The 22,724-nt window shown below is 35.0% G+C and overlaps 6 protein-coding genes and 1 pseudogene across 12 annotated transcripts; 2 read left to right on the top strand and 5 right to left on the bottom strand.

The window, feature by feature from the left end:
• Window positions 1-655: 655 nt before the first annotated feature.
• On the bottom strand, window positions 656-2,945 carry LOC104785993 (la-related protein 6B-like; annotated as a pseudogene). The gene is made up of 11 exons (XR_015598464.1): window positions 2,806-2,945; window positions 2,625-2,714; window positions 2,453-2,534; window positions 2,275-2,370; window positions 2,103-2,174; window positions 1,917-1,999; window positions 1,737-1,836; window positions 1,596-1,643; window positions 1,432-1,500; window positions 1,077-1,243; window positions 656-1,000 (listed from the first exon to the last, which is right to left on the bottom strand). The product of XR_015598464.1 is annotated as a la-related protein 6B-like (transcript).
• On the bottom strand, window positions 2,930-4,752 carry LOC104785994 (bZIP transcription factor 16-like). Of its 5 annotated transcripts, none has more exons than XM_019245760.2 (7): window positions 4,569-4,752; window positions 4,110-4,241; window positions 3,837-3,893; window positions 3,671-3,748; window positions 3,323-3,416; window positions 3,179-3,209; window positions 2,930-3,070 (listed from the first exon to the last, which is right to left on the bottom strand). In XM_019245760.2, coding segments are annotated over exons 2-6 (321 nt in total). In that variant the 5' UTR covers window positions 4,200-4,241; window positions 4,569-4,752; the 3' UTR covers window positions 2,930-3,070; window positions 3,179-3,207. The 5 variants fall into 5 exon arrangements, 4 of the variants coding, with proteins under 4 accessions (XP_019101305.1, XP_019101303.1, XP_019101304.1 ...); XM_019245758.2 differs by having other exon boundaries at window positions 3,352-3,416; XM_019245759.2 differs by having other exon boundaries at window positions 3,323-3,358.
• Window positions 4,753-5,136: 384 nt separating this feature from the next.
• Window positions 5,137-6,237, bottom strand: LOC147943342 (uncharacterized). Its single transcript, XM_087512216.1, has one exon. The coding sequence runs from the start codon at window positions 6,235-6,237 to the stop codon at window positions 5,137-5,139; it is 1,101 nt and encodes a 366-aa protein (XP_087368342.1).
• Window positions 6,238-14,565: 8,328 nt separating this feature from the next.
• LOC104788983 (uncharacterized) lies at window positions 14,566-15,857 on the top strand. Its single transcript, XM_087512215.1, has 7 exons — window positions 14,566-14,569; window positions 14,829-14,873; window positions 14,960-15,086; window positions 15,132-15,214; window positions 15,307-15,401; window positions 15,580-15,644; window positions 15,764-15,857. The coding sequence occupies exons 1-7, from the start codon at window positions 14,566-14,568 to the stop codon at window positions 15,855-15,857; spliced, it is 513 nt and encodes a 170-aa protein (XP_087368341.1).
• On the top strand, window positions 14,772-17,485 carry LOC104785992 (uncharacterized). Of its 2 annotated transcripts, XM_019245757.2 has the most exons (8): window positions 14,772-14,873; window positions 14,960-15,042; window positions 15,132-15,214; window positions 15,307-15,401; window positions 15,580-15,644; window positions 16,080-16,453; window positions 16,800-16,976; window positions 17,091-17,485. In XM_019245757.2, the coding sequence occupies exons 6-8, from the start codon at window positions 16,388-16,390 to the stop codon at window positions 17,313-17,315; spliced, it is 468 nt and encodes a 155-aa protein (XP_019101302.1). In that variant the 5' UTR covers window positions 14,772-14,873; window positions 14,960-15,042; window positions 15,132-15,214; window positions 15,307-15,401; window positions 15,580-15,644; window positions 16,080-16,387; the 3' UTR covers window positions 17,316-17,485. The 2 variants fall into 2 exon arrangements, with proteins under 2 accessions (XP_019101302.1, XP_087369385.1); XM_087513259.1 differs by having other exon boundaries at window positions 15,580-16,453.
• Window positions 17,486-17,757: 272 nt separating this feature from the next.
• Window positions 17,758-19,451, bottom strand: LOC104788982 (serpin-ZX-like). Its single transcript, XM_010514739.2, has 2 exons — window positions 18,996-19,451; window positions 17,758-18,718 (listed from the first exon to the last, which is right to left on the bottom strand). Exons 1-2 carry the CDS (start codon window positions 19,434-19,436, stop codon window positions 17,978-17,980), a joined length of 1,182 nt encoding a protein of 393 aa, XP_010513041.1. The 5' UTR covers window positions 19,437-19,451; the 3' UTR covers window positions 17,758-17,977.
• A 936-nt stretch (window positions 19,452-20,387) lies between these two features.
• LOC104785991 (serpin-ZX) lies at window positions 20,388-22,145 on the bottom strand. Its single transcript, XM_087452789.1, has 2 exons — window positions 21,644-22,145; window positions 20,388-21,346 (listed from the first exon to the last, which is right to left on the bottom strand). The coding sequence occupies exons 1-2, from the start codon at window positions 22,076-22,078 to the stop codon at window positions 20,606-20,608; spliced, it is 1,176 nt and encodes a 391-aa protein (XP_087308915.1). The 5' UTR covers window positions 22,079-22,145; the 3' UTR covers window positions 20,388-20,605.
• Between the last annotated feature and the right edge of the window lie 579 nt (window positions 22,146-22,724).

Here is a 22,724-nt window from a genome sequence, read left to right as displayed (position 1 = left end):
AGATATGATCTTCATAAAGTTGAATGATAATGAGAATATTTTAGAGTTCCAAATCCAAATCATACTTATAAAGTCAGTACAAATAGTTTATTTGGCCAGCAAATAAGTTTTTGATGATAACCTTATCCGATGTTGAGCAAGAAACAAGGGCTTTTCTCTCTTTGGCTCTGCTTTCTCATGTAGAGGAGATGGTATCATCCCCACTGGAGGTGGACGATCAAACAGAGATCATAGCTGATCCCCTTTGACGCGTCGTGGAGTAGACTAGAAAATACCGAAATACTCTTCACTAACCACAAAATCACGCCTATTTATTATAATGAGAGTAGACAGACAGACGCATGACGGAAAACTAGAACTTTCAACGTTCATCTTTTGTTAGCTATACAATTAGTGACACAAGATAAAAATGTCATTATTTCATTATAAAAAGGTTTTTAGAGAAAGGAAAAAAAAAAAAACTGAAATTGCTGTTTCATTACACGTACAGTACAGTATACGAGGAAATTGTTGTTTGCTTTCTTTTTTTTCTTTTTCTTTTTTTTTTTGTTTTAATTAAAAAGTACTTATTTAGAAGTACAGTAAGTAAGACAAATATAAAGTCTGCAAAACTAACCATTCCCCATGGGAAAGGAAAGGATAAAATCTCTCTCTCTTTTTCTCTTTTTCTCTTGCTCTCTCTCTCTATTTATCTCCCTTTTGAAACCTTTCACAATTCCACATCACCTCCTTTTCAAAACACTTCTGGATCACTCTGCCTGAACCATGACCGGCTTTCCCCGCCCCATTGAGAATCCTCTCGTCCCATCAGGCATTCGTGGTCCAGGTGGTTCCCCATCCCTGGTTGCTCCATGTTGTTCATTGGATTTTTTGAAGGTGGTTTTCCCACTTGATGATGATGATGCTGATGATGATGATGATTCCCTCCTCGCCCATTGTGGTTGTTGTTCTGGTTCTGGTGTGGTTGCCCAACCGCTTTCTCATTCCCTTGATCCTCTCCCTGTTATGTGGCAGAGTTATAAGAATCATCCATGGATAACAAAGTAGAAAACCAAGAACGTATTTGGTCTACTTACTATTACTGGCTGCTCTTGCACATGTGTATCCCATTCCCCAGAACACTCTTCAGACTGTTTCTCAATCGGCTGCTGCTCCGATGTTGTAGCATCATCTTCCTCATGTTCTACTTCTGCATCATGTCCTTTTCTTCCTCTTCTGCATCACCTTGTTTTGGTTCCTTTGTCTGTGTATGATAGAATAATAACATATAAGCCAAGTGGAACCGACATCAACTTCCTCAGATCTTAACCCACACCAATGACATCTAATTTACAGAATGTTCTGAACTACTAAGATATCTGGCCTCTGCTTATTAGATTGAGAGAGGACGGGTAAAGACACTGTGTGTTTGTCAAACTTAAAGTCACATACCTGATACTTTAGCATCAAACGGACTCTAAGACCACTTCTCCAATTTCCCGCTTCATTTAAGTCAGCAACCTGTACAGTAACATGCCTTTTACTTTACCCACATTAGCACATGTATGAGGGTATTAACATATATAGTCTAAAAATCTAAGTAGGTGAGGTTTTACTGCTTTCTCGGCTAGCTCAACGATCCCATACTCAACAAAAGCATGGACCTATAAGAACATGTAAAAGAGACATCAATTTTGCATCCAGTTAATCCAAAACTATGAGGCAAACACAAAGCCGCATGGGTCCATCTAGTTTACCTTGTTACTGAAAAGCGTGCCATCGCTTTTGGCTGATCTTGCTGCGGGTGGAGCACCGCTTCCATTGTTTTGCGGCTGGCAAGTACGGATGTTCTTCACACTGAAGACAGACACTCATACTTTTAGAAAACCTCAACTGTATAGAAGAAAGAAGAAGAAGAAGATTCAAGGTTTTATAACATCATCAAAACAGTTGAGAAAATCTTCATCAGATTTTGGTAGCAATGATCCTCAGGTAGATTCCCAGCAATAATAATGCGAGACTGGATATGATAATTTATTAGAAAATCAAATATACAAATCCTTTAGTCATAACTTTAAACATTAGTTTACAGATATATAAGAACATGAGAATGAGTTAAGTACCTGAAGCTCTTCTATAGCAGACTCAGTAATCGGATTTATGCGTCTCACTTTCTTTCCATCTTCACTAACAACCTATTAGATGACTCAACAAAGTTAGAACATCAAATCACGTACAAAAGTTATAGACCAACCGAAAAAACGCACACTAACTGACTAACATAAAAGAACTCACAAGCTTTGCTGAGTTCTGTAGCACTGCGGCAAGCTGAGAATTACTGTTAATTGACACCTTTAATTTTCTTGAACGATGCAACAACATGAATCGGCACTGTAATCACATGAACCCACGACGTTTGTTACTTTTATGCAAAACGAACTCACGAAGATGCATATGATGATCTCTTGCTTACCATATCCTTCAGGATCCTTGCAAATAACTCTCATCAGATGATCTGTGGTCGCCAAGTTCAAGTCGCTGAAATAGTACTCAACCTGATTTTTGAGCAGTCAAGATACCAAATTTAAGATCACAAGTCTAAATCTAACTAAATTTCGAACATTAAAGAGATCGAAGCTAAAAACCTGATTCACTATCTTCTGGCAAACCAGTTTTTGCATCTATCGTAACAGAAGCTCCAGTTTCCGTCTTTGTCGCTTAAGTTCTCTATCGTCCTAATTGAAAGACAAACAAATCTTGAGTTTGAAGACAAAAGCAATATTAATTTGAGTAAAAAATTAGGGAAGAAAGGGTGGGCACACACACCTGTAACCAGGGTTGTGAATGGCCACCATCTCGCGTGATTGGAGCACCAACTCCAGGAACTGTTGTAGATACTTTCCCATGCATTCCAGGGATAGCAGATGAAGTAGGGGCACCCCAATAGTCCATCCCAATATTTAAATTTGTTGGTGGGCCTGGAACACCTGCAGCTGTCATTGGCATGATGGCACGGTCTGGTTCACCGGTAGAAGAGGTGTACCAGGACTTCCATTTCCGGGACCATTAGCAGAACCGCCATTCTCAGATGCTGCTTCAGTTGAATAGCAAAACAATAAAGCACTCTCCGGTAAGCAGCTTTCACGATGTTAAGTCACATGAAAGAAATGAAAGGAAAAATAAAGATCATGAAACGAACCATCCTTTCCGTCTTGTCCAGATCCTGACTCCTACAAGGATTGCAAAGTAAAGAATTTTCAACCCAGACGATCCAACAGACATGTTTGATGATGCAAGGTGTACAACTGAAAGGTTTAGTTTGCTAATGTGCATATATCCATACATAATTGAGGCATTGAAGGATGCGCATACATGCCACCTGGGGGATACATTGCAACATACGGATGAGGCGGGGTTCCATAAGGAGGCATCATATGCTGTAAAAAGTTGATGTCGCACTCAGCAATAAATCAAAGCTATGATGATAAAGAGCTGAACGAATATCTTAATTTAATGGGAGTTAATTTTGACTCAGAACAAGACCAATTCCCCAAGCACGCAACTATCAATGTCGAACGCTATAACTCACATAAAGTAAACCCCCAGTCAATAAGTCATTTGCAACTTTTTCAGCACTCTGAACACCTAAATACACATCCCAATAAAAAGCGATAGATGTAAGCTAGTTTACCTGAACTCCCCACATATAAGGGTGAGGTTGGGGACTTGATGCCACATAACCATGAGGTGGCGGCATTGGAGAATATGCCTGTCAAAAAGAAACATATAACTATCAAATCCATTTTTAAACAGGTAAACAGACCACAGATCGATAGACAGAGGAATATGTCCTAGACCTGAAAACCAGACCAATCTGGAGTAGCCATGCCAGCACTCACAGCCGACGAAGGTTCCTGCAAAACACAGAATATTCCAACTATAACATGTCACTGATAGGGAAACAAAAATCACAAATTAGCTGAAATCTAGGGTTTGAAAAATATTTCTATTTCCTTTCTAGTATCCTGCTTCTAATCCTGGCTTCTAATAGCTTAAGTCATGGGTCCTTTCCTATATTAAGGTCCTCTTGAAAACAACTGGAAGCAGAGAAGAGAAGGGTGAACGCAAACCTGTGAAGAGGGAAGAGCAGCAGAAGAAGAAGGCGGTGTTTTAGGTTCCTTCTCTTTACTCGATTTCTCCAAATTCTCGCTACTAGCCATTATCACGTTCCCTAGTTTCTAAAAACAACCCTCGAGAGCTTCCTGCGAGACAAATTCAGCTAAATAAGCTAACTCACAACAAGATCCACTCATGCAATTCAACATTTTAACTAATAAGATGTTCGAGACTTCGTTCCACACTTCTCCTACTGATCGTTGACCTATACAGCTATATATATGCCAACAGCTAAAGCCTTAAAAGGTTTAGTCTTTTTTTCTCAAGAGGTAAACAATGTCGGAGCTGAGAAACACAATTGCACAAAACCCAGCAGTATAAATAGAAACCCTAGAAAACTGAATCGAATTCAGAACAGAAACGGTAAAATCTAACCCCTAAAGAGACAAACTTGGAGATGTGACATGAAATACCTAAACGACCGTAAATGTCTGAAAACTCTGAGCACAATATTTTGAGATGCGGTATGAACCTCTGAGCTTGATTATTGCAGAGATTGTTGTGAGAATCAATGTCTTGACCAAGAAAAAAAAATTGGCTGATTGGTTTGTGTTTTTTTTCTCCTCACGGAGAAGAAAGGGGCGTGGAGTTCACGAGGAATAAAAATTTGCTTCTTTGCCCCTTCTTTATAATTTATTTATGAACTTTACCCATGTAAGGCTCTGACTGGTAACACGAGTTATCAAAATCGAGTTGCAAATAAATATTAAAATTCAATGTAGCTTGCAGTAAAAATTATGTGGTATAAACGGCAGTTTGAAGTAGTGAATTTGCAGTAAAAAATGAATTAAATATTTTCTCTAAACGACTGACTGGTAACATTTCTGATGTATCAGGTGCAGTATCTATTAGAAATAACAATTAAAAAATTATTAAGAACAATAACATTTTTCAAATAGAATAATTTAAAATAGATAAATAAAATGATCCTACGTAAAAAAAAAAAAAACATTTGAGACATAGAAAATAAAAAGAGAGAAACTAATGACGACGTACATTCCATAGCATATTTGCTATCTCATCTCGTACGTTATTCATATATTGGCCATCATTTGTTCCCTCTTCTTCCTCAAGTCGATTAAGCTCGCCTTCTGCAAATCGTCGTCCACGACTATCTCGAGCAGTGACATTTTCGTCTTCAAAATCAGCATCTGGAATTCTATGAAGCCTAATAAAATTGTGAAGAACCATAGTAGCATGCACAATTCTGTTCTGAGTCTTGACATCATAACGAGGCAAATTGTCAAGAATCGTCCATTTTTTTTTCCATACTCCGAATGTTCGTTCTATCACAGAACGAAGTGATGCATGCCACCTATTATATAATTCTTTTTTGTTCCTCGGAGCACCTGCATCAAATTCTGAAAGATGATATCTGATGTTTTCTCTGCTGCTTCCTCTATATGGAGCTAGAAATCCCCGCTTGTTTGCATATCCAGAATCGACAAGATAATACTTACCTATAGGAGGTCTCGGGAATAAAGGATCTCCATCTATTGCATACTGCAACACCAATGAATCATGTGTGGATCCAGCTGCGCCTAGCCATGCATACTTGAAGATCATGTTTAAATCGCATATGGCCATTATGTTTAGACTTTTCTTTCCATTTCTATCAAAATACCCAACTGCATCACTACCTCCAACCATTACTTTGACATGCGTTCCATCAAGTGCTCCAACAAATCCACTAAAGAAAGGCCAATATCTTGAATCTTCTTCTAACTTACGAGGATAGTGCTGGAGTGATGTTGTTGTTGGAGTTTTTAAATACTCACATGGAATTCTCTCTACAGCGTCCAATACCTCATGGAACTTTCGATAAGCAGTCTCTTGGCAACGACCAAAAGTCATCCCAACAAAGCGTTGAGATGCATTCTGACCGCATGTAACCAGAAATATTGCCACCATCTCATCAATACTGATATTATCGGTACTCCGTAAGTTGTAACGTTGCTCCAGCGTTGTGCACAGGTTCTTGAATGCTTCCGGATGCATCCTTAACATGTTCATACAATTTACCGGCTTGTTACGAATCTGCCTTTCAAGGTTTTGCCAACCTAATCCTCGTTCTTCCGCCATTGGTTGTTTAGAAAAATAACGATTGTAATACTCCATCAAAGGTTGCATTATTGTATCCATATACTCATCATCTTCTAGGTCGTACAACTCTAGCAACTCGTCTTCTGTAAGATTTTCTAAACCCCGAGAATACAGCTCGTTTAATCGTATGACCTATAAATAGATGAGAATAAAAGAAAACTAGGATTAGAACTTAATTATTTTATTAATCATAAACCATGTAACATAAAGTAAAATAGAACTAATTTATTAGCATTGAACCCAAAAAAAAAACAAAAAAAAACCTTAACCTAAAATGCATTAGAAAAAGGAAAAGGAATATTATTAAAAGATTTTTAATCTTCTAGATTAAAAGTCTTCGTCTGACTCGATTCTCCATCACAACCCGTTTTCTTGGTTCCACCTTCATACCCTATCTCTTTGAATAATGACATGAGCTCTGTATGAGATGGAGCATTGAATTCTTCGTGAGTCTCCATGTTTGTGTTACGGATGTTCAAATCCAGGTTGACACTTGGAGGACCTCCTTTGCAACTTTGCAAATTATTGAGACGATCTCCAATGAAATCTCCGTTACGATCATATCCCGTATAACCCTCCAAGAATATGATCTTATCATGATCATTTTCACTAGAGACCATCATTTCTCGGGCAAAGAGATCCTCCTTTAGTACTTTGATACACGCCCACCAAAAATCTGTCCACCTTGTCAAACCTTGAATTGATTGCAAGACTCCATATGCCTCTTTGTATGGTGTAGCTTCATTCTTTTCTCTACGTTCTCTTGCCTCTTCTACTTGAGCACGACGAAATTCCATCATTTCTTTGAATTGTCCACCCATCTCTGTTTCAAATGCCGTTCTTCTTCGTGGCATGTTCTTTTCTCCACTCCGTAGTACATCTTTCCCTCGATTACTTGGGTATGGAGTAACACGTGATTGTTTTTTAGCTGACCGTTTCGCTGGACCAATTGGCGACAGTGGAGGAGATTTGTTTGTCATGGTTTGAGACTGTAGATGTGCATCCTTTGTAGGAGTACGGTTTGAATCATCTCCATCATCATCTACGGCTATCGGAACAAACTTGTCCACTGATTGCCTCTCATCTACCTCAGTATTGTTTGCATCTTGCTTATGAGTTGGGTACATAGCTTCTGGTTTACTGCCTTGATGACCAAATATGCGTCTCATAAGCTCCATATGGGGAATTCCTTCTTCACGGATAATTTTGGCATATGGTATCTCCTGCACAATATTTTTTAAGAATATTAATATGATAGCTAGCAAAATAAAATACGTATTACAAACAACCTTATTTTTGGACTTACAAAAAATAATACATAACCTTAAGTTACTATTAATATATAAATTAACTAATTTAAACTACAAAAAAAAAATACCTTTTCACGGTCAACCCACCAGTCCGGATCCATGTAAATCAAACCAGTGTTCTCATCATGGTGTATTCCAGTGAAATTTTTCAGCCTCTTATAAGCATTCCACTTATTTCTCAAAGCATCGTATTTGCTCTTGAAAGAATCCCACGGAAGATTTATCTTAGTTTGTTCCAAAAACTTTTCACAAATCCGCACTCGGCCGATTTCTTTTGGTAGCTTCTGCTTGTATCTAATTCTGGCTAATTCAACATCAAGAAGCTCCAAGAATATTCTGATATACTCATCATCCCATACAATTTGTTTCTATAATATACAGTAAAAATTAAATACTAAACATCCAACATTTTTAAACTGCGCATGTGACATATTCATTACCTTCTTACGGCGGATACTTCCACTCCCACCAACATCCTCGCCACCAGCTGCACCACCTTCATTAGACATCTTCATCAAAAACAAATAAAATAAATTAGTAATATGCAGTAGTATTTTTAAACATATATAATAAACTCGATGGATAAAAAGAGTAGAAGAAAGAAAACCATACTACTGTTTCTTCAAAGTGTGCTTATTTGACAATAAGCTTTAGGCATCTATATATACAACTTAAATTTCCATGTACGTTTCAACGAGGAATAATAGTAGGAACAACTTTTTTTTTTTTTTAAAGAGTCTAATGAAAACTAGAAATTAAGAAATTTTTTGAAAAATCTTTGACCAAAGTTGTTTACGGGTGTTTAGCATAAAAATAGAAACAAATAACAAATAATTTTTTTTTAAATAATCGTTTGAATAATTTTAAACTGATAACTCAACTCTAACACATGGAAATTTCCATGATGTTGAATAATCTTTTGAGTTAGCCATTTTACAAAGGATATACCTCAAATTTGTACATCAACCATAACACATGATTATTCAAACTCAACTTCAAAAAATTATTTTTTTTCTTGATTGGTAACATTTTTGAATAAACTTTGAGTTAAGACCATAACTCAACTTAACTCAATGTTAAGTCATGTTACCAGTCAGAACCTAAATCCACTCGATAGGTTTGTAACCCACCAAAATTGACAAATTCAATTAGGTAGTTTTTTTTCCTCAATTGAAAAAGGTTTTGAAAAGCAAAAGGTAGAGATTACCGTAATTGCCAAAATTGTACAGGTAACTCTATAAATTCATAACTTTTTTTTAATAATCACTATAAATTTATAATGATTAATAATTTATAAATTAATAATATAGAGTCACTATTAATTAATAATTTATAAATTAATAATCGCTATAATTTATATCAATTTTGAAGAAAAAAAATTTCTATGGTATAATTATAGCGATTATTTAATGGGTTATTAACTCTATAAATTATAGCGATTATTTAATGGATTATTAATTCTATTATAGCTATAAATTGATATAATTAAATCGTGATTATTTAATTATAGCTATAATTTTTAAAATAATCCATTAAATAATCACTACAATTTATAGAGTTAATAATCGCTATAATTTTTTCTATGGTATAAACTATACAATTATTAATAATTTATAGAGTCACTATTTATAGTGATTATTAATCAATTTATAGCTATTATTAATTTATAGAGTCACTATTTAATGCCAAAATTGTACAGTAACTCTATAAATTAATAATTTTCGATGGTTGTAATTTTTTTGGTCAAACTTTTAGTTGTAATTTTGAACACAATTCAATAGTATAATAAGATAATTAAAAAAAACCTTTGTAAATATATAGTCACATCAATATTATAAATTAATAATTATATAAAATTAACAAATATAAGTATATATATTTATACTTATATATGTTATCAATTACTTAAAGTTTCTACAAAATAACTTTAAGTAAAGTAGGTTTTGTGATGAATTACAAGTTTTATGCTATCATTGGTAGAAAACATGTTATGTAATGATGTGACTATTCCAAAAGGTTTTCCAATTTTGAAAACACTATTAATTCCATTATATCACTTTATTATTTAATGCCAAAATTGTACAGTAAAACCTCCATAAATTATTACTCTATAAATTAATAGTTATTATAAATTAATAATTTTCTATAGTCCCAAGTTGGACCGTTGTAATTTTTGACACAATTCGATAATATAATAAGATAGTATTTTTTGAAATTTTTTTGTAAATATATAGCCCTGTCAATATTATAAATTAACTATTATATACAATTATCAAATATAACTATATATATTACACATTAACTTGTAATAGAGTTTATTTACAGTATCTAAACTTTTAATGTTCTCTTCAAAGCATGTACTGGCCGTTGATCAACGAACACAAACTTCACATTGCCTGTGAACCTGTCGATGATCAAGGACTCGGACGCGGAAGATCCCGATGTATTCTCCGGCGACGTCTCCGACGACGTTTCGTTAATCTCCGACGCCGTCTTCAGCTCGTTGTTGGTCTTCATATCACCGTGCGGGAGAAGCTTTGAAGTTTGTTAGAAAAAAAAATGTGAACTGTGAATTTTAGACTATCTTGATCCGAGTTTGTTAGCTTGAGTTCACCAGAGAAGGAAGAGGGAGAAAAAAAAAAAAAAATTTCTAAAATGTTTCACCCAACCAATTTTGACCACGTGGATGACTGTGAGAGACTCTTTTTTTGTTTTCAACCATGACTGTGAGAGACTCTTAAGAAGTCTTTCTTAGCGTATTCACCGATTTTGATTTAGTTTTAATCAGATTATAACTAAGAATCTCTACTTTTTGCAACCTCTCGTCGCCAGGGAGAAAAAAAAATTATCTAAAATTTTTTAGATATTATGATTATAGTTTTATTTATTTATTTACTAAATTTTATTTTCATATTATCCCAAATTCGCTCATTCCTATTTTATTTACTTCCTTTTCTAAAAAAAAAATTATATATATATATATATATAATTTCCTCTTCTTTTATATTTCCTTTTTTACTTATTTTCCTTTTATCTAACTTAGTAATTTACTAGTAGTACTGATAGATTTTAAACTTTTTATCCAAAGTTGTGTAATCGAATTACTTGTTGATCCAGAAAATTGTGAAATCGAATTTAATTGAATGGTTTAGCTTAATGTTCATAACGATTCCTTCTTATCATCTTTAGATGCTAAGGCTCAAAGAGTTGTGATTAGACTTAGAGTTGCGTGTGTTCTCTACTTCCAGTTGATACTTCTCAGTTCGTTCATTGGTTTAAGTCAACCATCATTCTCTCTGTTCTTTTGTAATCTGATTGCGTTTAATAAAGCTAAATTTGAATCTAAGATGCTTTGTTTTCTATGTAAAAGCCAAAATTTGGTTTCAAGCTACACTTGGCATGAATCTTGTTTTATGATCAGGATGGCTGCAGGGAAGCATTGTCTCCAAGATATGTTTTGTTCTGTTAAAGAAACAAAGATCGATCTTTTTTCTTCCTTACAATAGATTGAGAGCATTACCCTCACCAGTTCCACAACCGGAACTTCGTACAACATCAAGCTTAAGCAAACATAGAGCATCCCTAGATGCCGTAGCTTGCATCACAAGCCACACAAGTATCATTCAATTTCTAGTTCCCTTTCCTGTATTGATTACATTTCCATATCCCATTTGGTTAATTAACAGAAATTATGAGCAGAGCTTTGGTTTTAAAGGCTTGAAGCTGAAGCAGAACTAGTCTTGTGATTCAAGAGGGTTTTGCGTTACAATTAAAGTCTTTTGATATGTTTTCTCAAGTGTATTATTTTTCTTTTTCCACTCCATTTGAAGGTTATATAGAGTAGAATATGTGACAGCTAAATTCGTATGATACTATGCGCTGCTAACAAAATAAATTTGAAAATAAACGCATGGGCTAAAATGAACAAATAAATAAAGGCATATAAAGCTCATGTCATCGTTAAGAAAATTACATAGCTATATATATCAAAACGCCGAGAACTAGCTAACTCCAACATAGAAATACTTTACCACCAGACTACATACATGTTTATTTATGTAATCCATGCTATATATTTTTTTTTTAATCTTGTTTGGTTTGAATTTCACCATGAATCTCTTTAGGGATTTTACATTTTTTTGGTTTTTCCTTTAAATCACTTATTATTAAAAATGTGATTTTAATATCTCATTTTAAATCTTATGTTATTGAACTTGAAATTTATTTAAAATCATTCAAAATAACTTACAATCTCTTGTTATTCAATCAAATATATATAAAAGTCATATCAAATCCACTGTTATTCAAACTTAACATTTAAATTTCAAAATCTTAATAAAAAAAAAGTGATTTTGAGAGATTTTAGTTACATTTCTAGTTGAATTTTATGAATAGAAAACTCTTCATACATTTCTAGTTGAAATTTAGGAATGAAATTCTATAGTGTCATCTACTATATCTACTAACTAGATTTTAACCCGCGGTATATCGCGGCCAAGATTTTTTTTATATTTTATATAGTTTTGTTATTATATAATTAGTTTCTTAAAATTTGTAATTCTAAATGCAATGTATAATTTATTTTTAATTAATTAATTTTATAAAGTATTATTGGATTTTTTGATATTGCATGGAAACCTCTTGGCCCAGTGGTTGACGTACGGTTCATTAATGCTTATATACCAGGAAGTTTAGGGTTGGAACCCCAAATAATGTGATTTATTAATTGTGCCAGCGCAATTATTGCCATTTGCCGTGATTTTACATATAATTGAAGGTGATCATAGAGAAGGAGGTGCCCATCAAGAGTATGGAGCAAGAATGTATCAAGAGCATGGATCGGAGCAGGAGAGAGTATGGAGCAAGAGTGTATGTAGTGAATCTAATAGGATCACAAGGAATTGTCCATGATAGAATCATCTGTAATAGTTCTCATGTTTATGTAGTGAATCTAATAGGATCATAAAGAATTGTCCATGATAAAATCATCTGTAATAGTTCTTGTAATTTGCAAACAGTAATAAATCCATATGATAAAAAAAGTGTTATTGGAATGTAACATGTAAAAGATTTTATCAACCTGCGGTCCACTACAAAGTTTTTTTCCTCAAATTTTTAATATGTATAATTTTCATTTTTCTATCTTTAAAGAGTTAATTGGAGTAGTATTGTAATTTTTTTGTATTTTTCGTGTTACTAAATTTATCTGTATTTAATTTAAAATTCGGTAATTTAGAGGAGTATAAATTATCTACACTATAATTTTATAAGATTTTCCAGATTTTAAATTTTAATATTGAAATTATAATAGCCTTTTCAAAAATTTAACCCATAGTACATATGTATTCTAGTAATATATTAATCCTTTGATACACATCGAAAACTGTTTAAAAGAGAATAACATGTCCACTTAACTAATTTTATATCGAAATAATGCCAAACTGTGGAATATGCACAGTCAATAACCTTTATGCCATCTTTCATTTATATTAATAAACATTAGAAGTGATAATGAGTTAGCCAAAAACATCATTTATTATAACCATTAAAAAGAGCTTATGTCTCTTGAAGGCATAAGCTTACATCGTCCAACTTCAAAATAGATTTAAATCCAACAACCATATCAGCTTGTATATTAAATCAAGTTTGTTCAGCATTATGGCGTCTGCTTAATAGTCTTTTCTCTTTTGCGTTGGAGCCTGTAAATTAAAATCAAAAGACAAATATAATAGTTTAAGTGGAGACACGAATAAGTCAAACCTTTAGTCTAAATGCTTACATTGTTGCGACATGAGCCAGATATGAGTCATATGACTATGACAATGCTTTTGGATTTTGAAACACAACATTTGGTAGTAAATAAGCTTTTGATTTTAGTGTTGTTATGAGCTGTGCGCATGCGGTGAAAGAGAACTATGTATATTGTTAATGAGATAGTAGGTTGTTATGTGAGAGCATATAGTTTTATTTGTTGCATAAGATTCGAAGCTCAAAAAATTGAAAAGGAAACTCGAACAGATTGTTCTTAAGCGGAGAAGAACATTTTCGTATGCGAGAACTTAGAAGCAACACCGGTTCCATATAAAACTGACGAAAAAGGTTAGTACCACAATCCATCCCTTATAATAACAAACTTTAAGAATAAAAAAAAAAATTAGGTGGTCGAACGTGTGTGGTCTTCCTCAAGGTAGTTCCATGATAAGTTGAAAGTCTTTGTTTTATTTACATCTGAAGGCATAGATTTAACTTGGCTAGCATTCACGATTTGTCGGTGGTGTCTACAAAAGTGAAATGAAAACAAAAATCATGAGAAAAGAAGAAATATTGTGGATATACACGTTACTGTTGATACGTGATTATAACAAAGAGGCTTTCAAACATAAAAATTAAAATACAAACTAAGAAAAACATTATCTTTATAATAATAAACCTTGGTGGTTTGACCAAAAAAGGAAATATACCTTGGTCTTGTGAATGCTTGGGATTCTACGGCTTGACATCTCTAAGGAATGCTAGTAATTGAGCTATTGCTGGAGCCGAGTAAAGTTTGGAATAGGTTTTTGCTTGATGAGTGTAGACTGTCTAGTAGTCGATTAAAGATTAGTATTTATAGAGAAGGTAGCGTCTAGGTTTATGGTTTAGGTGATATGAGAATATCTTGGAGAGAAAGTAGGAAATCAAAGATACGAATCACGAAAATGGTTATTCCAATTTAATTTTAGGCTGTTTTAATCGTTAATTACGTGATACTATCATTAAGGGTTTACGAAGGAGTATTATTTTTTGATATGTATTTACGCTATTTTTAGCTAACTTTGCGGTATTAAATTCAAAATAATGTGATATTTGGAAGATTATAATCTGTTATTTGCAATGATTTGTTTGGTATGTTTTGCAGGATCGAGGCCGATTCAAATAGAATCCACCAAACAATCCAAATCCAGTAAACAATCCAAGAAACAATTAATTGTGATGCCCGTTTGAAGGATCCGACTCAATGGGTCGGTTTGAGGAAAAACACGCGGACCCTCAATTGGATCTGCGATTTCTGTTTTTATTTAGACAAAATTACCCTTATAAATTTCAATTAACGCTTTCCACAAAGCTTAATTCAGTGGCAATTTTAGTAAATAGGCTAGACATTTTGGACATTTTTTCAAATGTACTTCTTTTTTAATTAAAAGAAGATAAGATATAACCCCTAGTAAAATTTAGATTTTGTCATTCTAAAATCTCTTTTGGTTCTTTTGGCATTGCAAGGCGAAGAAGATGGAGATGATTTATACGTTACACTCAAGGACAAAGGTAACAAAGATTCTGCTGAGAATGTTATAAGCGTTATCTGTGTTTCTTGAATGGGTCTTTAGATTATGCATAAGTCTCTTGTGTAGATTCCTTGATCGTTGCTGTAATACCAAAGCAACCAGCTGGAGCTGAGACCTTTGAGGATGATGATGATGATGATGATGATTTGGTGAATTTTTATATCTTTGATCTGATGTTTAACTCTGGTTTCTTGTTTCTGACGTTCTAAGATTTCTTTTGGTTATTTTGCCATTGCAGAAGTTTAAGCTCCCACCGTCAGCAAGCCGGTGGAAGAGGAAGCTTTATATATTACTTTCTGCGTAACAAGTTAAAGCTTCCAGGTGAGTTCTTTAGTATCTCACATGCATTGTCTACAATTTCCAAGAAAGTATGAAACAAAAGTTGATCGATCTGTGTTGTGTGATGACTCTAGATAATGGGACTTTTCTCTTTAAGTCTGAAGATGTGGGTTATTACCACCTTATGGTTTATCTTGGCGCCTATTGCCCACCGGTGGGAACTATATTTGTAAGTCATCTTCATCTTCCATGTCTGGATTACGTACAATGTCTCATATTTTCGCAATGCCATTGGATATGCGTTCACGAGACATCTTGTTATCATTTAAACTTGATCTCCCTAGCAAGTCGTTTCTTTTTTACTTCCTTTGATTGGTTTTTTTTTTTTTTCTTTATTACGGTTTCAGTTATTAGGGACTGGCTTTTCAATCATCTTGCTCAATCTTGGTAAACGACAGCCTGGTGATGTTAGGTATGTACATTTCTTTATACGAAACTCTACCCTCCGTTGATCTGACTGACATAGAGCAACTCATTCGATTAAGACTGTGGTTTTTTAATGACTCTGGTTGATGTTTGCTGCAATAGTAGATGCCAAATTTCGAAACATAAAAAGAGGAAACTCTTGCTTGAAAAGAAAATAAGAATACAACATTCCAATGACACTAGAGCTGGTTTAAAATAAGTTAATTTAAAACTATTATAGTCATTTTCACTATTAAAATAAATAATCCGTCTAGTTGATTTGTAGCTTTCTCGATGTAAATTGAATGAAATACTTTATTCTGCAAATAACAATATAGCTGAACCACAAAAATTTGTCATTTTCCAATAAGGGAATTTATATCATTTTTATAACAAGGCGATGAATCATCAATTAATAGTTATACTAATTTAATTTTCAAAGCCAAGAAAAGTTGTTGAAGGAGAATATTATCAAGAGGAGACCCAAAGAAAGAAAGAAGCCATAATTATAACAGAGAGAAGAATCTGTTCAACCCAAGCAAAGCTTAATAAAGGCTTTAAAGCTCTGAGAAAGTCCACTGCAATATTCTCTATAAGATTTGAAGAAGCAATCTAATCTTTGTTGGCTCTGCTTTTGAGAATCTATATATACTCTTCATCTTCAGGACAAGTTTCTTTTCTTTTCTTTTTTTGTCTCTGTTTCATCTTGTAATATTCAAAGTTAAGATAAGATTCATTCATCTCAATAGCATGGTTGGTATTTTCTCAAGATTCTCTGTTGTTAGAGGCGGCCATAGAAGAACTCAGAGTGCCATCGTAAGCTCTCTTTTCTATTTGCTTGTCTGATTCCAGTAGAGATGGTTATATGGAACATGAGTTTTTTGTTCTGTTAGATTATTGCTTGACCTTTATGGTCATAAAGATTCCTTCTTAGAGAATAGAGTATGATGCTTCTCAGTTTTGTTTAATTCTTAGAGTTGCTTGTTTTCTAAATTTTTAGCTGAATATTTTGAGCATGTTTTTCATAGGTTCAAGCTATTATCTGCTTTTGTAACCTGATTAGATTTCAAGCAATAGTTGAATCTAAGAATCCTTAATTTATCTGAAAAAGCCATAAATTGGTTCCAAGCTACACTTGACATGAATCTTGTCTTATGGTCAGGATGGAAGGGAAACATTGCCTCCAAGATCTGATCCTGTTGCTTCAACTAACACCGCAACCGCTTCAACTCATGGGATCGAAGTAGCAACAGAGTTTAAACCGGTGGATCACCCGATGGAGCCCTTAGACAACGATCAGCCGATCCAATGTCCACTACCCGAGCCGTCCATTCTCAATGTATGATTCTTGAAAAACTTGCAAGAAAATTTTTTAAATGGTTTCTGTATTGTGGAAACTGCAAAGATAAGAGTGTTTGCGGAAAGCTTTACTCTTATTTGTACGATCACACAGGACGGGAGACTCTGGAAAGAGAGAGTGTCGGCTTCTTCGATGAGGAGACGAGGTGATTTAGCGATTGTCCAAGATGGGATGGATGAAGAATCTGACGTTTCTGTGACAATTCCATCAGGGACTAGCCAATGCAATACCAACCGTCTGTTCTTGCCTTCGCTCAGTGCGCCCGAACACGACTTGCTTAATCTACTAGATGAATGCAAAGTATCTGGTAGTATCTAAGAGCCAGGGCTGGTCTAGACTCTTTTTTTACATTTTGTGTGTATGAAAAAAAACAAATCATAGTGATTGTCATATATTTAACTTAAATCATATATTTCATGTTTCTGTGAATTATAAAAGATACATTGTGTAGCTAATGCTTTCCCAATTAAGACCGTTTGGTTTCTTCATTTGGCTGATGGACGCAGTTGCTACAGTAGCTTGCATCGCACGCCACACAAGTTTCATTCAATTTCGATTTTACTTTCCTGCATCCATGACATTTCGATTTGGTTTAGGAAACTTATGATCAGGGACTTGGCTAATTAAAAAGGCTTCAGGATTTGGATTTGGCAACTACGTTGTGTTTTGTTTTCTTTTTTTTTTTTTTCTTTTTCTTACGGGTATTATTTTTCTTTTTGCTCTCCATTTGAAGATTTTAGTAGAGTATGTGACATTCGCATGATGCAAATTGAAAATAATATATCCACTTGAAGCATTCAAGGACAAAGATGCACCAATATATAAAGGCATTAAGCTCATATCAAAATGCCGACAACTAGGTAATTAAAAATCTATAAAAATCATATTATCTTCCGAATTTAAAACCCGTCTCCCTTTAAAAGGTCTACTATGTCAAGAGGGGCATATAAATTCTATAGTTCCGAGACTTTGGACACAAATTAATGCATAGAAGGATCCATGACTTGACCAAGGAACAAAACCAGTCCGCTTCTGTGTTCTTTGATGAGGAAAAGGAAAGGATGATCCGCTACGAAGTCATACTTCTTTAGCACACGAAAACCACATCCTCCAGCACCTCTTAATGCGGCAGCAGCTGCAGCTTTCGATCCCACTTCATCGACCTCGATGCAAGACTTGTGGAAGATCTTGGACGATGGCACCTCCAAACCAAAAGCCTTGAGAGCTTTAGAGGCTTCGAAATCAAAAGCAAATTTAAACCTTGGAATCTTGAGTTCTCCTATATCTCCCCGGTGGCTAGGAAGGACCTTGTTGTCCTTAAAGAATCCACGAGTAGAAGCTAATCTCTCCAGCATTGCAGGCAACCCATCTTTCTCATCAGGGAGATAGATTTGCATCGAGAAAATACGACAGTCTACGAGGCTTGGTCCTCTGTACTTTAGATCGAGGACTTTGAATCCTTCAAAGACATCGAGATGGAATCCGAAGGAGCTACGGGTCATGAAGGGCACACGTACTTTGGTTCCATCAAGAAGGTGAAAGTCGGAATCTTTTGTTAGAGATGGATCGAACTGTCCAACCCATTTTCCATTGAAGAACAAGGCATTAGCAAATATGTGATCAGTCTGATCAGAAGCAGAGTTTGGTGGAAGAAGATTAGTGATGAGTCCATTTGTCTGCTCTTCAACCCATGAATTCACCTCTTTAGTCACTTCATCAGCCTGTCCAAAACAAACATATATACAAAAACAGCTATCAACATCTGTGATTTGATTTCACAAATTACAAGCCTCGCGTATACTTCATTTAGCACAAATCTTAACATGTTAGTATAAACCCTAGCTAGTACTTTATATATAAGCACACATATAAATCTAAGTGTCTAAGCATGTTACTATGTTACATCTAAGCATGTCACAGTGTTACATACATCTAAGCATGTTAATCCCTGGTAAATTTACCAAGGAGTTAGGTTTATCTGGATCAAAGAGAGAGTACCTTGGTGAGAAAGTCAACTTCCTTGAAAGCAGCTTTATACGAATTCAACAAGAGATCCTTGAAAGAAGGTTTCACAAAGAGAGACTTTTCGATCCAGAAGCCATTCGCCGCCAATATCGTCGGGCCGCCAATCGCGGTGCTGTCGGCGAGGACGGTGGTGACGATCCGGGAGGAGACAGCGTGAAGCTCATCGGTTGAAGAAGCCTGGAGTAAAGAGACAATCTGTTCTGCGGTGTCTCCGGGAGATCTGGCGGCGACAAAACTGAGGATGACGTTGATTAACGCCGGCGAGAAGACGAGGTTCGAGGTTTTCCCGGCGGTAGTGTTGATCACGTGCTGAGCCAACCTCAAAGCAATGTCGTGTTGATTCCCTACTGGTTTTTTAAGGTCAGTTAGGCAGCCAATTGGGACTCTTTGGGATTCTTTGAGGTCCATGTCCATCTTTCTCTTCTTCTGTTAAATGTTTTGAACAAACCTCTTCACACAATATATAACCCTACTTAAACAGTTATTATAATTAATTATAGTTGCCCTTTTTATATCTTATTAACTAAATTTTATTTTCATATTTTCCCAAATTCACTTAAATTTGAAGATTTTACTAGAAGATTTTATTTATTTATATCCCAAAAAAAAAAGGTTTTATTATTTGGTACGGTTGCAAAATTGGACCCGATACCATATTTCTTTTTCTTCTAGTTAACAATAAATATAATTTTCTCTTCTTCTATATTTCTTTTTTATTTATTTTCCTTTTATCTATCATCTTAGTAATTTAATATTGATAGATTATAAACTTTTTTTCCAAAGTTGTATACTGGAATTATCTGTTGATCCGATACCAGAAAATTATGAAATCGAATTCAATAGCATAGTTTTTGTTCTATTAAGACTGTTTTTTCTTTTATAAAGAAACTAGATTTTAATAATGGAAAACATACAACAGTTCAGCAGTTCAGCGGGAATCGATGCCGTTGCCGGAAAAGGAGATCGGATCTTGCTGATGAACGGAGACAGAGGATTCTGCTAAGATTTGTGCTTGAGCTTTATGTTCATAGTGATTCCTTCTTAGTTCTTACTATACGATGCTTCTCGTGTATACATTGTGTAGCCAGTGCTTTCCCAAGGAAGACCGTTTCATGACTTCATCGATAGGCTGGTGATGAAGCTGCTACAGTAGCTTGTATCACACGCCACACAAGTTTCATTCAATTTCTAATTCTTTTTCATGCATCGGTTACATTTCGATATCCCATTTGGTTTAGGAAAATCAGATAGAGCCTTAGTTGAAAAGGCATCCGGAATCAGGATGGTTTTGGCAACTACGTACGTGTGTTTCCTCTCCAATATTTGAATATGTGAGCTGAATTCGCATGATACTATGCTAGTATTAAAAAAACAAATTGAAAATAATATATAAAATAAAAAAGCCAGGAAATAGGTAACTAGCTAGAAATCTCTAACAATAAAAATAAACCAAAAATAAAAATCATATCAAAACGCCAGGAAATAGGTAACTAGCCAGAAATCTCTAAAAATTCAATTTTTTTCTTCCAAATCTTAAACCAGTTGGCATAAAAATTCTATAGTTCCGAGACTTTGGACACAAATTAATGAATAGAAGGATCCATAACTTGACCAAGGAACAAAGCCAGTCCGCTTCTGTTTTCTTTGACGAGGAATAGAAAAGGATGATCAGCCACGAAGTCATACTTCTTTGGGGAAGGACCACGACAGCCGCCAATATACATTACTGCGGCAGCAGCTGCAGCTTTCGATCCCACTTCATCAACCTCGATGCAAGACTTGTGGACGATCGTGGACAATGGCACCTCCAAACCCAAAGCTTTGAGTGCTTCAGAGGCTTCGAAATCAAAATCGAATTTAAACCTTGGAATCTTGAGTTCTTTGATACCCGCCCTGTGGCTAGGAAGGACCTTGTTGTCCTTCAAGAATCCACGAGTAGAAGCTAATGTCTCCAGCATTGCAGGCAAGCCATCTTTCTCATCAGGGAGATAGATTTGCATCGAGAAAATACGACAGTCTACGAGACTTGCTCCTCTGTACTCTAGATCGAGGACTTTGAATCCTTCAAAAACATCCAGATGGAATCCGAAGGAGTTACAGGTCATGAAGGGCACACGTACTTTGGTTCCATCAAGAAGGTGAAAGTCGGAATCTTTTGTTAGAGATGGATCGAATTGATTATCCCATTTTCCATTGAAGAACAAGGCATTAGCAAATATGAGATCTGTCAGAGCAGAAGCAGAGTTTGGTGGAAGAAGATTAGTGATGAGTCCTTTTGTCTGCTCTTCAACCCATGAATTCACCTCTTTAGTCACTTCATCAGCCTGTCCAAAACAACCCAACAAAAACAGCTATCAACATCTGTGATTTGATTTCACAAAGTCAAAAGCCTTGTGTATACTTTAGCACAAAATCTTAACATGTTAGTATAATCTCTAGAACTTTATATACAAGCACACATCTTAAGCATGTCACGATGTTACATCTAAGCATGTCACTATGTTATATATCTAAGCATGTCACTATTAGTTTAATTATTAAATATATTAATATTAAACTTCAATATAATCCCTAGTAAATTTATAAAAGAGTTAGGTCTATTTGGATCAAAGAGAGAGTACCTTGGTGCGAAAGTCAACTTGGTTGAAAGCAGCTTTGTACGAGTTCAGCAAGAGATCCTTGAAAGAAGGGTCCACAGGGAGAGACTTGTCAATCCAAACGCCATTCGCCGCCGATATCGTCGGGCCGCCAATCGCGGTGCTGTCGGCGAGGACGTTGGTGACGATCCCGGAGGAGACAGCGTTAAGCTCATCGGTTGAAGAAGCCCTGAGTAAAGAGACAATCTGGTCTGCGGTGGCTCCGGAAGATCTGGCGGCGATAAAACTGAGGATGACGTTGATTAACGCCGGCGAGAAGACGAGGTTGGAGGTTTTCCCGGCGGTAGTGGCGATCACGTGTTGAGTCAATCTCAGAGCAATGTCGTTTTGATTACCTACTGACTCTTCCAGGTCCTTCAGGATTTCATATTGTTTCTCTAGTGATTCTTCTTGGTCCATCTTTCTTACGGCGAGTTAATTTTTTGGGGATTTTCTTATACGACTTCTCTTCTTATATGTTTTGATCAAACCTCTTAACATAATAACCCTATTTATAGAGTTATTATGATTATAGTTTTATTTATTTATTTATTTACTAAATTTTATTTTCATATTATCCCAAATTCGCTCATTCCTATTTTATTTACTTCCTTTTCTAAAAAAAAAAAATTATATATATATATATATAATTTCCTCTTCTTTTATATTTCCTTTTTTACTTATTTTCCTTTTATCTAACTTAGTAATTTACTAGTAGTACTGATAGATTTTAAACTTTTTATCCAAAGTTGTGTAATCGAATTACTTGTTGATTATTGTGAAATCGAATTTAATTGAATAGTTTTTGTTCTCTTAAGATTTGTGCTTGAGCTTAATGTTCATAACGATTCCTTCTTATCATCTTTAGATGCTAAGGCTCAAAGAGTTGCGTGTGTTCTCTACTTCCAGTTGATACTTCTCAGTTCGTTCATTGGTTTAAGTCAACCATAATTCTCTCTGTTCTTTTGTAATCTGATTGCGTTTAATAAAGCTAAATTTGAATCTAAGATGCTTTGTTTTCTATGTAAAAGCCAAAATTTGGTTTCAAGCTACACTTGGCATGAAT

The sequence above is a fragment of the Camelina sativa genome, chromosome 5 (genome assembly GCF_030686135.1).
Source record: "Camelina sativa cultivar CO46 ecotype springtype chromosome 5, ASM3068613v1".
NCBI lineage: Eukaryota > Viridiplantae > Streptophyta > Magnoliopsida > Brassicales > Brassicaceae > Camelina > Camelina sativa.
Note: the sequence above shows the minus strand (reverse complement) of the source record. Positions and strands in the feature narration are given on the sequence as shown.